General features: G+C 44.9%; 1 protein-coding gene across 1 annotated transcript in view; it reads right to left on the bottom strand.

Moving 5' to 3' along the window:
* Window positions 1–14399, bottom strand: part of LDLR (low density lipoprotein receptor) — a 28253-nt gene extending 13854 nt beyond the window's left edge. Inside the window, exons 1-5 of the mRNA XM_019744988.3 lie at window positions 14185–14399; window positions 6566–6688; window positions 5996–6118; window positions 4115–4498; window positions 1688–1810 (exon numbers count right to left, since the gene is read on the bottom strand). Of these exons, the coding sequence (XP_019600547.3) occupies window positions 1688–1810; window positions 4115–4498; window positions 5996–6118; window positions 6566–6688; window positions 14185–14371 (940 nt within the window). The 5' untranslated portion in view covers window positions 14372–14399. The remainder of the gene's footprint in view (window positions 1–1687; window positions 1811–4114; window positions 4499–5995; window positions 6119–6565; window positions 6689–14184) is intronic.
* Between the last annotated feature and the right edge of the window lie 1009 nt (window positions 14400–15408).

Raw genomic sequence — 15408 nt, 5'->3', positions numbered from 1 at the left:
GTTATGTGCTTCTGAGCTGCAGGACCCTGCTTAAGGCTTTTTAATAATATAGGTAATTTGTACAAAATTATATGCAAATGTGTTCACTAATAAAACATAATAATTATTGAACACCCGTGAACCCAGCTTAAGTATTAGGATGTCACCAAGAGTAGGAGTTGGCAAACTATGGACCACGGCCAAACCCACCCACTGCCTGTTTATTTAAATAAAGTTTTATTGGCACACAGTCTGGCCTATTCATTTATATACTGTCTGTGGCTGTTTTCTCGAGACAGTGGCAGAGTTGAGTAGCTGCAACAGAGACTGTGGCCCACAAAGACAAAAATATTTACTATCTGGCCTTTTATGGGAAAAGTTTACAGACCCCATGACTTAGATCATACTGTATTACCGTCCCATCCCCTTATGCTCTGCTACACCCCCAGAGGTAACAATGATCCTGATTGGGGGTTTACCACTCCCTTATTTTTCCTTAATGGTTCTATCAGACATGTATGAACAACATATTGTTGAATTTTGCTTGTTTTCGAGTCTTGTAAAATAGTTGTATTCAGTAATCTCTTGTAACTTGCTTCTTGCTGTCAGCCCTGAAGTTATGAGGTTTGTATGTGTTGCTGCTGAGGGTTGTAGCCTCATTTTCTGAGCTGTATGATAGTCTGATGCGTGTCTACGTCATCATTTTAATATTATTTCCACACACCTGTGTTCATAGCAGCATTACTCACAATAGCTGAAAGATGGAAGCCACCCAAGTGTCCATCAACAGATGAATGTATAACACAATGTGGTCCATCCATACAACGGAATATTATTCAGGCTTAAAAAAGGAAGGCAATTCTGACACGCTACAATGTGGATGAATCTGGAGCACGTTATGCGTAGTGAAATAAGCCAGACGCAAAAAGACAAACATGGTTTTACTTATACCCTAGAGTAGTCAAACTCAGAGAGAAAGTGGGATTGTGGGTACCAGGGGCTGGGGGAGGGGGATTGGGAACTTAAGTGCTTAATGGGGACAGAGTTTCAGTTTGGGAAGATGAAAAAGTTCTGGAAATGGATGGTGGTGATGGCTGCAGCACTACGTGAATGTACTGAATACCACAGACCTGAACACTTAAAAATGGTTAAGATGGTAAATTTTATGTGGTATGTATTTTACCAGTTAAAAAAAAAGATAGTGTATTATTAGAATTTAACTTTTTGTTCACTAAAATGTGTTTGGGCTTATAAATATCTTCACAAAAAATATTTTAAAAAGCAGTATCTTTACATGATGTGTATTTTACCACAATTACAGTTTTTTAAATTAATTCTGCTGCTGAGGAAGCCTTGGGCTGCTTCCAGCGTTTGGCTGTCAGCACGGTGCCGCTCTGCATGACCAGAGCCTGTCTGCTGGAGTCATTCCCAGGAACGGGACTGCTGTGTTATAAATTCAGGGAAGAGTTATACATGGAATCGTCTTGTGCGTGTAACTCTGAGCTCAAAGATCCGGACTGACCACGCCAACCTCACTAAATCTCGTAGTCCTGAAGTAGGTGCTTTCATCCTGTACATTTTTCAGATCAGGGGGTTCAAGCAAGTTGCCCAAGGATACACACTGGTGAGGGGCTGACCTGGGCACCTCCACGCTCGTCTGGAATCCACCCCGCTCGCCCCACGCCCCTCCTCGGGGCACGGAGCTCACCATTGACGCAGCCGAGCTCATCACTCTTGTCCTTGCAGTCGTATTCCTTGTCGCACTGCTGGCTGCCGTGGATGCAGGTCCCATCCGAGCACTGGAACTCGTCCGGCCGGCACGTGGTCTTAGCTGGGAGAGACAGAGATCGTGTAGATTTTTCTCAAGCATTAGCCAAAACGGGACAACCCCCACCTTTGAAGCAGCAATTTTCCAACAGCCTCACAGGAGCCTGCTGTCCTGGGCTTCGGGGACAGCGTGTGGACTGAGGAGGTTTAGACATGAAGAAACACATCCACCCTCCTCCACCAGCAGAAGACAGCGGCTCATCCATTTTATCTCCTTCTTCGAGCAGGATAAAGAGGAAAGAGGGGGTGTACCTTCCCACCACAGGGGGAAGACTCCCCAGGTACATCTGTCTTTGTATTCTCAAATTTAACCAATGTAGAGTTTAGAAGATTTTCTTTTATGGTGGTAAGCACTTTTTTCCTTAATGAAGTAGAATCACAGAAAGTTATTACTAAAGTAATGGAGCAAACGTTGGAAAATAGGAAAGGGGAGGAAAGCACCCACAATCCAAATACCCCACCACAACTTTTAAGGTTTTCCTAAACTTCTCTCCAGTTTTGCCTGATATGCATGTTTTAGATCACATTTAATTCATTAAAAAGCTACAGACCCAACAGGCCATTCTCAGCAGAAAAGCAATGATGTGATCTTAAGCTAGACAGAGGCAGGTCAAGTAAATTATAATAAATCAGATCAATACCACCAAGCATAATGCAATCATTCAAAGGACAGACTGCAGACATGAGAAATGTTAATGAAATGACGCTATGTGATAAAGGACTACGTAACAATTACATCTCAGAGGATACACAGGGTGACTGGAATAGGGTAATGGCCATGGTCCAGACCTTGACCTCACACAGGATTAGCTTTGTGCTTAAACATGTTTATGTTTTCTGCACTTTCCTGTGGGTTATATTGTACAATAAAAATGTTTACAGGGCGGCCGGATGGCTCAGTGGGTTAGAGCACGAGCTCTGAACAACAAGGTTGCCGGTTCAATTCCCACATGGGATGGTGGCTGCACCACCTGCAACTAAAGACTGAAAACGGCGACTGGATTTGGAGCTGAGCTGTGCCCTCCACAACTAGATTGAAGGACAATGACTTGGAGCTGACGGGCCCTGGAGAAACACACTGTTCTCCAATATTACCCAATAAAATTTTTTAAAAAATTAAAAATTTTAAAATTTGATTTCAAGATGTCAGTGAGAAGAGATAATAAATCTGTGGGCAGAATGATCCCCTCTCCACCTTTAAAAAAACAATGCAAATTTTGGGAGCTCTGTATGTTCAGGTGGATACTTCCTCTGCTGTAACATATGTAAAAAGGGGAATGATCTTATTTCTAACCCCTATGTAATCTTTGCAATAAAGAATAAAAAACAACCAAAGGTGACTTTAGCAAAGCACTAACTTGGATGACAGCTAAAATGGTAGGCAGACCGGATTTTTACTTTCACAGGTGTGTTCTCAGAAGATTACGCTGCCTTTCTGTGCCTCAGTTTCCCCATCTGTAAAGAGTAGGGGAAACCTGCACACAAGATATGGGGATGAAATGAGTTTGAGACTAGATCACATACAAAGTCATCCATTGTCTTTAATAAGTGATGTTAAAAATGTTTAATTACACCTACATAGCGATTACAACCCTATGAAATCTGCGCATGTGGGCAAAGATACTAAAGACACACAAAGATGAAAACACTTTCTCGACTGACAGTGATTCTCCATCGCGGTCCTCAAAATAATGGCCTGTGGGTTCAAGGAGAACTGACACAGGGCCAGGACCAAGGCCACATCCTTTATGTGCACCATCTCCAACACTGGAGCCACTAACCATGGGTGGCTATTCAACTTTCAATTAATTAAAATGAAACAAAACTAAAAATTCTGTTCTTCAGTTGCACTATGCAACGTTGGCAAGCGGCTACTGCACTGGGCAGAGCAGACGTGGGACGCATCCCAGAAAGTTCGCTATGGGGTAGCATTGGATTCTAATCGCAGATGGCCAAGGCCAATGCTATTGCCCCATTCTACAGGGGAGGACACCACAGCGCAGTAAGGTTGAGTCCTTGGCCAAGGGTCACACAGCTCTGATGTTACCAGCCTGGCCTGGAGCCCAGGATCCTTTGTAAACCAAAATATTAGGTCCGTGCCCAAGTAATTGCGGTTTTTGCAATTATTTTCAACCTTTTAAACCGCAATTACTTTTGCACCAACCTAATAATACTGCCACTTGTGGCTTGCGCCCCTTGTCAAAAAAGAGATTAATTAAATAGGCGTGTGACTGGAAATCGTTTAACCATCTAAAGGCACCTGGGGGAGCACGGGGACAGGTCAGGGGATCCCGCTAGGCGCCCCTACCGCAGTTCTCCTCATCAGACTTGTCCTTGCAGTCGGGGCCACCATCGCAGTGCCAGCTGGAGTGGATGCATTCTCCGCTGCGGCAGTGGAACTCCAGGGCCGAGCAGGGGTTTTCCCCATGTGTGGCGGATATGTTGCGGGCACCACAGTGCAGTGGCCATTCGTCTGAGCCATCATCGCAGTCGTCGTCACCGTCGCAGACCCACAGCTCAGGGATGCAGGTGGAGCTATTGCACTGGAAGCTGGAGGGGCCGCAGGTGGGGGTGGGGCAGGAGGCCTCGTCGGAGCCGTCCAAGCAATCCCAGTCCGAGTCGCAGACAAACCCTGGAGTTATGCACTTCCCGTCGTGGCAGCGGAACTCGTCCAGGGAGCACGTCTTGGGGGCTGTGCAGACAGATGGGAGACAACCCCGTCACAGGGAGACACCCCACCCCCCCCATTTCTCAACACTAGCCTGTTCTACAGAATGAGGACACTGAGCAAGGAGAGGCCAGATCCCAGGTAGTGGATCCTGGAGAGGAGGGGGGGTAGTAGTCAGGGGTCTTAGACTGGACTTGGAACCACTGCCTAGGTGGGACTCCCCAGGGCCTCAGTTTCCTCATCTGTTTGTGCCTCTGGGCATTATTATGAGGACTGGTGAGAACAGATCTCAGGTTGGGCTGGGCACAAGGAAGCCTTATTTAAGGGTTATTATTATTAAAAGAGCCTCACCCCCAAAAAGGTGGTAATTATGTGAGGTGATGAGGTGCTAAGTAACCTGATTGTGGTCATCATTTCACAATGTAAGTCTCGGTATCCTTAGGGGATTGGATCCAGAAACCCCTGCAGATACTAAAATCCAGGAATGCTCAAGTCCCTTACATAAAATGGCGACGTATTTGCCTATAACCTGTATTTGCATCTAGGCCATCGCAGGATATGCCTACGCATCACTTCATTTGCATAAATTCAGCATAGTTCTTGGCATGTGGCAAATTCAAGTTATACATTTTGGAACTTTCTGGAATTTCCCCCCTCCCAATATTTTCGATCTGTTGGTTGAGTCCAGGGAGGCAAAATCCACTGATGCAGAGGGCTGACAGTATATATGTCATATTTTAATTATATCTCAGTAAAGGTGGAAGAAAAACTAAGTGCCTGGAAAAGAAGCCAATCCATTTCTTTTGTTTAAATGTTCCCCAAAGAGTTGTTTCATCAGATGACCACTAATGAAGGTTAGATGTGTGTTTCTAAGGTAAATGTAAGTGAACACTCACATCTTGGTTAAAAAAGAAAAACTCTCTTAAGGGTTTTTATATTTCACATCAACATGAAGATTTGATGTTATCTTAGTTACTTAATTTTTCCCCAATTATTTTGTTTTTGAGAGCCTTACTCCATTAAAAATAAAAATCTACACAACTGAAAAAAACAATAAGTAACACATAAAATCAAAGAGCCAAGACAGACACCCAGCTCTGAAGTGGACTCCCCTCCAGGACTCGGCCTTGTTTCTTTGCAGAAGCTTCAGCTTGGTGAAGCTTTCCTCCTCTTAGCGGTTAGTTGGGTGAGCGAGTCTTGGTGGGTGAGCACCTACTGTGTGCTCAGCCTCCTGGGGCGGTTGATGGTGGTCACAGTGACTCACCCGCTGGAACGTGTGCCATGAGGTGGCCACTCAGCAAGGACAGGCTCACTGAGTGTGCTAATGACCCTAAGTGGGGCACCATCGCTAGCCCCTGCAATGCCTTCTGGTCAAAGTGGGGTTCAAAGGGTGGGAGGAGGGACTTGGTACGAGCCCCCAGGAAATGAAGCTAAGTGAAGAGCAGCTGACCCGCACCTCGGACAGGACTGCTGGGGGCACAAACTCTGACAGCTGCTGGATCCCACTTGGGCCACACTTACGACAGCCTTGCTCGTCTGAGCCATTCTCACAGTCCACCTGGCCATCACACCTCCAGAACTGAGGAATGCAACGGTTGACACGGCCACCGCAGCTGAAGTCCTCCAACTTGCAGGTGACAGACCCTGTGGGAGAAACAGGACTGAGCCTTAACTCAAAGGGAAGACCAATCTGCCTCGCCAGTCCTAGCTGTGCCAATGAAGAACCCAGAGTTTTCAGAAAGAGGGTGCCAATCCCACCTTTCTAGGTCAAATTTTAATGGGGCATGTTAAAAATTAAACATTAGGTGCCAAAAAGGATTTGGAATGAGATCGAGGAGCTGGTTATACAACATTGTGAATGTATTAACGTTACTGAATTGGTCACTTTAAAATGGTTAAATTTGTATTGCATGAATTTCACCTCAATTTTTTTTTAAAAGAGCTGTTAAACGGAAGTTCTAGTAATATCTTCCCTCCCCATCTCCCAATTCATGGTTGAACACATCAGTCTGATGGCCAATTTCCAACTCATCTGTCACCCTCTCTCATCAAAAAGGGTTGAGATGGGTATCACGCCCAAAGGGGACTCACTGCACGTCTCCTGGGACTCATCAGAACTGTCCTTGCACTCAGCACTCCCATCGCAAACCCACTTGTAGGAGATGCATGTCCCATCTTGGCACTGGAACTCATTTCTTTCACATTTGTCTTCCACTGAGAGAGAAGGAAAGAGGAAGGAAGGTTCAATGCCAAGGTCAGAAACTGACCATACTACCTGTGTCTGTTTCTTGCCAACTGAAGAATGAACCAGAAATATAACCCTTTTGTAACAGTGGTTCCAGGAAATGAAACGTGCACAACAAATTAAATTTTATGAACCAAAAAATACAGCAGAGGGTGCAGAGAGAGAGAGAGAGAGAGAGAGAGAGAGAGAGAGAGAGAGACTTGTCAAAAATGTGTAATTGTTGTTGAATCCAAAGTGAGAATCCACTGGGATCTGGGAACAAAATATTAGAACTTCTGTTCACGTTAATAAAAAAAATTATTTAGCATATTACACACCTGTATTGGAAACAGTAATGAAGAAAATTGACACTGCAAAAATAATTAAAACTTGGAGCCGACCCGGTGGCTCAGGTGGTTGGAGCACCATTCTCCTAACGTTGAGGTCACGGGTTCGATTCCCACATGGGCCAGTGAACTGCGTTCTCTACAGCTAAAATTGTGAACAATGGCTCTCCCTGGAGCTGGGCTGCCGTGAGCAGCCAGAGGTGGGTGTGAGCTACCGTGGGCTAGCGTGTGCTGCAGTGAGTGGCCAGCAGCCATCGTGAGCAGCTGACCAACGACCTGTGACCAACTGCCTCAGCCAGGGGGGAGCGCAAGGCTCATAATACCAGCATGGGCCAGGGAACTGTCCTACACAGCTAGACTGAGAAAACAACGGCTTGAACCGGAGAGGGAGAGGGAAGCAGAAAAGGGGAAAAAAAGTCATTAAAACTTGAGGAAATTTTTCCAGTAGGTAGAGTGGAAATATTAAAAGAAAAAAATGAGAAATTAATGTGGAGGCCAGACAGCAGAGATCCCGCCGCAAAGATAATCACACAGAGGGTGCCAAAAAATATATATACACATTTTAGGAGGAAAACTGTATTAAAATTGTAATACTCAATATATACCAACAACAAAAGATGAATACAAGTCATGTTTGACTTCTCCAATTACAAGAGATGCTCAAAGTGGTTACTGTCAGCGTCCAGACACTTCTGATTATGCTGAACTACTGCTTGAGCAACGTTGACCAAAGTGTCCACTTGTATACATTTTTTTGGCACTCTCGGTATATCTGAAGGTTGGATCCAAAGAAATGGAATAGAAAGAGTAGCCTTAGCTGTAATAAGAGAAAAGTTTTCCTAGAAAAAGAAAGACTCAGATTTTCACACAAAAATAAAGACAAAGTGTTTGGGAAATTTCCTAAAATACATGATTTTTGCACCTGGGAAAAGAGTTCAAAATTATATCGATTGCATTTTGTTTTAGGTATTATGCTTTGATTTAGAATGTATTGCTATGTGTGAACTGGAATCACAGCAAACTTTTATTGGGTGTTGATACCTGGTAATAAAAATCTTTTAATCCTGATGTATAAACTGATTTTCTATGTAAATTAAAACAATGAGGCCAATAAAAATTCTGATCTGACTTATCTAAACATGCTTTATATTGAATAAATAAGGAAATAAGACAAAAACAATAAATCCTGCAGGTAGCAGGATTTTCCTGATGAGTCAAATGTTCTATAGGCAAGTAGTATATAAAATATAAGTTTTGATTGATCGCTATATTACTTACATGTTTCATTATCCTCGTAAGAAGATTAAGAAGGCTTTTCTATTTATCAATTAATTTTGAATGTTAGCCATAACCAAGAAAATTGTTTAATGGTTTGTGCAAAATTTGGCCACAAATTTCTACAAAAGTTGCAAAAATTTTGTGCAAAATTTTGCACAAAGGTAATTCATGCATGCATCATACTTGAAGCAGAAATCACATTTCCAGAAAGTGATTCCACTCCTGGGAGAATCTTCTGGACAAAAAAGAATTGGAGAAAGTAAATAATGATTCATCATTCTGGATCTTGACGAGAAAGGACCAAGATCTTACAAGCTGTGTCATACATAGTCTTTTTATATATTTAGATATGTCTTTTCCCTTGATATTCTCTTTAAACACCATCAATTTGAAAATCACCTTCCTGAAAAATAGGACACCATTTGCTATATTTTATTACGTTCCTCTGCTTTACTGTGGGAAATTGTTCTGCTATTCAGAGTGTGTTACATTTATACAAGAGTCAGGCAGGTTTTTACCACAGCCATAAGATGCCAGGAAAAGGTAAGATGGGTTATGATTTTCCATGACCTGATTCTAGCTGTCAAGGAATATTCTGTATTTTCAGGACTTTTGGAGGACCTTGCAAAAAGATCATCTTTCACTGCCCTAGAGTCTGTGGAGCACAAATAAACATTTGGGTTGGTTTTCCTTGTAAATAACTACTTATTTATTTACTGACTCTTTACTTATTTATTTACTTATATATGTATGTGTGTATTTGAGGTCTCAGATATGCATGGACAGAGGGAGAAAACTGATTTGACATATCCAGTAAAGGGATCCATGGAAGAAAGGTATGCCCCCTTCTCACGTCTACTTTGATGGTCCACCCAGCCCCTTCATGCAGATTCCCTGAGAGGCACTGTGTGAGGTGGTTAGACGGACCTGGGTGTAAATGGCTTTCCGGGCCATTTAACTAGAATGACTTGGGCAACTGACTGAACACTCCTGGGCCTCAGTTTCCTCATCTGTAAAATGGGAGATCAATTCCTATTTCTAAGAGCATATTAAAGACCAGAACAAAAAAGGAACCCTGCCCAGAGGCTGACATAATAGACATCAGCTTAAAAACAGACAGATGATATGTTCATCCAATGGGACATGACTTTGAAATAAAAAGGGACAAGTAGCTGATAAACACATCGACACGGATAAATTGCTGAAACATTTTGTGTGTCTGGTTCCTTTTGTTCAAAAGTATGTACTCTGATTGCATTTATGTGAAGTGCTAGTTCAGGCAAAACTAACCTATAATGATAGAACTCAGATTAGCAGCTGCCTTTGGTATGTGGAGGCGGTAATTAGAGAAAGGGGCACAAGGAAACTCTCTGGGCGGCTAGAAACATTCTATATCCAAATGGGAGGTGATTACATGGAAATAAACATTTATAAAAACTCACTAAACTGTTGTTCACTTAATATCTGTCCATTTTATAGTATGTCAATTATTCCTCAATTTAAAAAGAAAACAAACTCTGGGTCTTCAAAGTTCAAGTCCCATGCTCTTGCCAAAAGTTAGGAAACCAGTTAGATGAGATTGGGACAGATAGGAGGAGGGCCCAAAGGAGGATAGAGGTGATAGAAATACAAGGAGTGTTTCCTCAGAACTTGGTAAGTGTGAATTACAAGGTCCAGGTGACAAGGACAATGAGCGGAAGAAAGGGAGGGAAGAGGAAGCAAGTGAGTTGAGCTTTGGAATTTGCCAGGGTCACACACACTGATAACTGTATTATTGCCCAACCGCTGATGGGAGCAGGTTGTCTCCTTCGGAAATGCATCTACAATACACCATGTTGCTTATGGCTGAATTATGATCGTTGATTCACTTCTCCTTGACGCTGGCACACAGGGTGGGCAAAAAGCAATTGGGATTTGAAGATTCTCAGGAAAAAAACTAAAAAGGAAGTTCAGGCAAGGGACACTGGCAACGAGGATCTTGGAGGAGGCGCCTGTCGTCACCCCCCCAACACAGCCGATCAAAGCTTTAGTTACCACCGTAGACTTAAGAATAACCAAACCTGTGGAGAATTGTTTAAGTTTATTTGAGCCAAACTGACGACAATTGCCAGGAAGCAAGATCTCAAATGCTATGCAGAATTGATAGTTTTGCTGATTCTTTTACGTGTTTGAGATTAAGGAGGGAATGTAAGGCAGATTACATGGAGGTGGGAAAAAGCAAGGTGGGAGTTGAATTACAGGCGAGTTAACAGGATTATGTGCTCTCTTGTGGGTGGTTACTCTTCTTGCAAAAGTATGTTAACCTAGATGCACAGAAACGATGCATGTCCAACAATGGACAGGGTTTGCTTAAGGCAAAGATTAACCTTTTACTAAAGAAGTTGCATGGCTGAGGTGTGACTACCGGCCATGACCTGCCCAGTTAGGGATTTATGATCAGATCCTCCTGTGAGTTTACTTTCTGTAAAACCCCTTTTTCATCCACCACTAATGCTCTTGCCTCCCAACATTTGCACCAGGATCCATCCACAAACAAAACGTGCCACTGAAATAATAACATCTTAAGGCCCTTTAAAGAGGGATAAAGATTAAAAACAATAAACCTCTTTCCTGGACATCAAGACTTCACCTGGCAGTTCTCCAAATATTTGCTAACCACAGAAAGTTGAAGTCCTCACCAACAGGAAGACCCCACCACTACCTATTTCAGACAAGGTCATCCAACAGCTGGCCATCAGCTCCAGACAATGTTTGAAAAGTGGATAGATTTTACTGTTAGTTTCATTTAAATTTCAGCGAAAGTAAAACAGAGCAGACACCTCCATATCTCCTCCTGCTGAGGATGCCTAAAATTACATAAGCACTCCAAAAAAAGTCTCTAAACTCTAGCCCTTAGAGCTCTCTTGCTATGAGTGACCAATCAGGAACAAAGTTATCGAAACAGAAAAGGAGAATACACAGTTCTGCTTTTTCTCCAGCGCACAAATGAGGTAGCAAATGCTTTCGATGTTTGCTGTCCCGTGCTACTGAAGATAGTTGTGGTAAGGGAAATCAAAATTATAGATAGAATCATTTCCTGGAAAAAAAATAAATGGCTGGAACTAACAGAGTTAGCTGAAAATGAATGGGAAATCAATTTACCAGGATTCTTTTCCAAACTCAGATGCCCAGGTATTTTCCCCAGGAGTGATCTCTATCCCCAGGTTGATTTTATTGCCAGCAACTTTGGGGAGCAGTAGCCTGTCTCTGTCACTTCACTGTTCACTGCTGGTTACTTCCGCAGTTCTTAGCAACAAATGGTCACTTGCGTGACAGCTGGGTGAAGTGTGGATGTTATTAATGTACTTAATCAGAATGTGAAGAGACCATCAAAGCATGAGCAACAAAGGCTCTAGAATTGGATCTTATCAGGGGAGGAACCCTACAGATAAGAGCTGGACTAGCCTGGAAAGAAAGAATGAAGCACATCATTCCCTTTAGAGGTTTGCAGTCTCCAAAAAGCTCTCCCTATCTTTTACCAGTTTGCCTGGAAGAAGCTGCTAAAACAGATACAACTCTTAGGAGGACATTACTTTCTCTTGGAGTTTTGGTATGCCCTTGGCATATTTGATACTCTACTCACAACTGTTGTATACATGTAGATGTGAACAAAAAACCATCTCCATCTTTGTGTCCCTTCATGCTGTGACTTTTAACCAACCTCACTGTCCTTGGTAAGCATATCAAAGCCTTCTGGTGAATGAATGTCCATGTTCCTTAAAATTTAACCATAAATACTTTTGTTAGTAATGGCCAGGATGACTACTGAGATGAGTATCAAACTGGGATAATATGGGCCACAGGAGGTATGGCCCTTGGCACGACTGCACTGTCCCTTTGTCTTGTCCGTCATTTGTACCTAAGTTATACTATTGGAAAAAAAAGGTGCAGTAACAGGCGTCTTCAGCAGAGAACAATTTGTGTGAAACCGTTGGGTCTTCTCTTCCACTCCGACCCAATCTTCCCTTAAGTAAATTACCCTATAATAAATTCTGTTATATTCTATAGAGTTGCCTGCTTTGTTTGTCAGTCTTAAGATACCTTCTCCTTATGGAGGCTGTTACTGCACCTTTGCTCCAGTAGGACAACTGTTAACAGATTTTGATCCGGCTAAGTGAAGGCCTGCAGTTCAGATTCCAACTACTTCATTCACAAAGGAAACAGACAATTTCCCACCTCCCCGCCCCGAAATGCTTTGAAGACAGCTAAGGAGCAAGCTGGGGGCAGCCAGGGTTGCTACGAATGTAGGGCATCTTGTTTGCTCGGGACGAGAGAAGTAGCTGCCAGCTCTCAGGAGTTTGGGGAACACATCAGGACTCAGAGCTTCCTTGAGAACAGGAGATAGATCCCCAGCCACCCAGTGAGAGAGAAAACTAAAGTAACCATCACATCTTGCTCAAGACTTCATTGCTATTATTTCCTTCTAGGGAAGGAGTCAATCAGTGTATGAACTACAGGTTAATCAAGTGTCACTTGACCAAGCCACACTCCCTCCACTTCAGGCAACTGGTGGTGAAATTATCACCCCAGTCCTCTGCTATGTGCGGGCAACCTCCCTCCCTTTCTCCCTTCCCGGCAGAAACCCATATGTCACAGGTAGGCATTCCACGAGTTCAAAGCTCTCTACTCAAAGTCAACCCTTTGCCCCATAAAAACAACTTCCTGCAATCCCGTTAACCAGGCAATCCCAGTCCTTTTATGGGCTGCGCTGGTTCAACATAGGAAAAGGCCCATGTTTATCTATTACCTAGGGCAAGGTCAAACGCCTCTGGAAGCTCATTTTAAAAAAACCACTCAGGATCATGCACCAACTAGCCTCTTGCCCAAATCTAAATTTGAAACCCCCTAAAATGAAAATCGCCATGTGATGTCGCTGGCTCCCGGTGCCTGCGCCTCCCCTAAGTGCCTGTCCGAGGAGGGACCGGCATTTCAGCCTCAGAAGGAACCCAGGCACGTCTGCGACTTAGTCCCGTGCAGGCGAAGCGAGGGAGGCCCTGAAAACAAAGGGGGATGAAGCCCTCGCCACAGATCGCGGAGGAAACCGCAAAGAGAACCAGGCGCTCTGCGGCAGCGGACCCAGGGGCCCGGGGCGTGTCGCCTCCTTTGTGACAGGAGCCGGGATCCGACACGAGGAATATCCTCGGCCCGCCTCACCCAGAACGAGGTGCAGCACGACTCCCGAGCCAGCCCCGCCCCATGCAGCGCGCCTCCGCAGTAGCCACCTACCATTGGTCAAGAGGAGAGGCTCGAGGCTCGCCTGTTTGAGTCGCGCCCAATGGGAGATCGGGGGCGGGGCGGGGGGCGTTGGCCTTCGGCAGAAGCGCGCGTGCAGCGGCTGGGGCCCACGCGTTCTGCTCTGCTCCGAGAGTTAGTGGCGCCCTCGGGCAGCACAAAGCCAACTAGGCCGCCTCGGTAACTCCTGCCCGCGGGCGGGCGCCGGGGAGCACCTGCAGGGACCTCCAGGCTGAACAGCGGGGCTTCGCGTCACCCTTGCCCCCAAAATAACTCGGGGGAGGGGTCCCTCATCCCCAGGGCTGGAGGTACTCGTGCCTTGCTCTGAGGGAGACAAGGGGATCCCCCCCTTCACAGAGACTTGTGGGGAAATCGCATCCTGTTTCGCCTGACTCCTCCAGATTCCCCAAACCCTTGCGCCCCTTACTCTCCCTTCAGCTGTTCCGAAAGGACTTCGTGCCATTTCCCCCGTCTCCCAAGGATGGAGTGATTTTTCGTTTTCCCCTTAAAAAAAAAAAAAATTACCACGGGGCTCTCGGAGTTCGAGGAGCTCACCTCGGCCCCGCGCGGGCGCCTGGAGCTAGCCTTACCTGCAGCCCCCGCCGCGGCGAGGAGCAGGGCGACGGACCAGCACAGCCTCATGCTCCCAGCCCCCTCCAGCAACAACCCGGCCCAGGCCGTTGTCCGCTGTCCGCGGCCCTCAGTGTCCCCGCTGGAAACCCGGGCTTCGCGCAGCCCAGCGGCGACTGCACGCGGGGCCCCAGTTATTTGCAGCATTTCAATGCGAGGTTTCTCGTAGGGGGGAGGAGTTTGCAGTGGGGTGATTTTCAAATATCTTCACCTCGCTGTGAGAGGAGGAGTTGAGAGAGGAGGAGTTTCGAACGGCTGATGTGACACAGGCCCCTTAACCCGTGAAGCCCTGACGGATTCCACTGCTTTCCAAAGCCGCTCCAGGGCGGGCTCCTTGCTTTGTCGAATTTGGGTAGCCCATGAAAAACAGCCTCCCCAAACTGGAAATGTGCCTTCTAAAAGTGCCTCCTTAAGCATCCCTTAACTTCTAATTGCTACCTTTCTCTTTGGTGGCCAAAGATGAAACCGTCTGTCCTTCCAAAACATCTAATTGGCTAACGGCAATCTCCCCTCTGCCTCAAAAGGAAAAACTAGAAATGTTGGAAACTTACCCCTTCCTTTCTCTATTGCCTTTTCCTTTCTAGGAATTGTATATCGATTTCAACTGAGTTCAGTCCTATACAGTTTTTAGATAGCTTTTCCAAGTTACAGTATAAATGGTAATCAATAAGGCATTTAAATAAAATCCTCACAGAAGTACAGCCAAAAACTGATTTTTGGTGGGATCCGGCACTTACATGAATTAGGAGCAAAAACGTCTCTGAAATCAATTGACCCACAACCTGGAGTCTGGACATTAATTTTTTAAATTATTTCTTTATTAGCATTTATTTGATGCTGAATTTACTTCTGGGCCATAAGTTTGTGTTCCTTCAGTTTCTTCTGGGATATCTTTTTCTTCTGGGCAAGCTTCTCTTCTAATTAAGGAACAATCTGCTCCTTTTCAGTTAAGATCAGCTCAATGTGGCAGAAAGAGCTCATTATGGGATAACCTGCCCACGAACTCTAAGTTCTGCGCCACCGCATCTTGGGAGCTTTGTTCACCTGGCTGTGCTCGATCACCAGAGGGTCTACATCAAAACCCTTAGGTTCAGCATTACTCTCTGCATTTGTAGGTGTGTGCAGCAAAAATTCATCACTCTTTGGGCCGCCAATCTTTCGTCCATCCCCACTGTTTGGCCTGG

The sequence above is a fragment of the Rhinolophus sinicus genome, chromosome 15 (assembly GCF_057876585.1).
Source record: "Rhinolophus sinicus isolate RSI-liver-muscle chromosome 15, RSI-T2T, whole genome shotgun sequence".
Taxonomy (NCBI): domain Eukaryota; kingdom Metazoa; phylum Chordata; class Mammalia; order Chiroptera; family Rhinolophidae; genus Rhinolophus; species Rhinolophus sinicus.
This window is presented reverse-complemented; position numbering and strand designations above follow the sequence as displayed.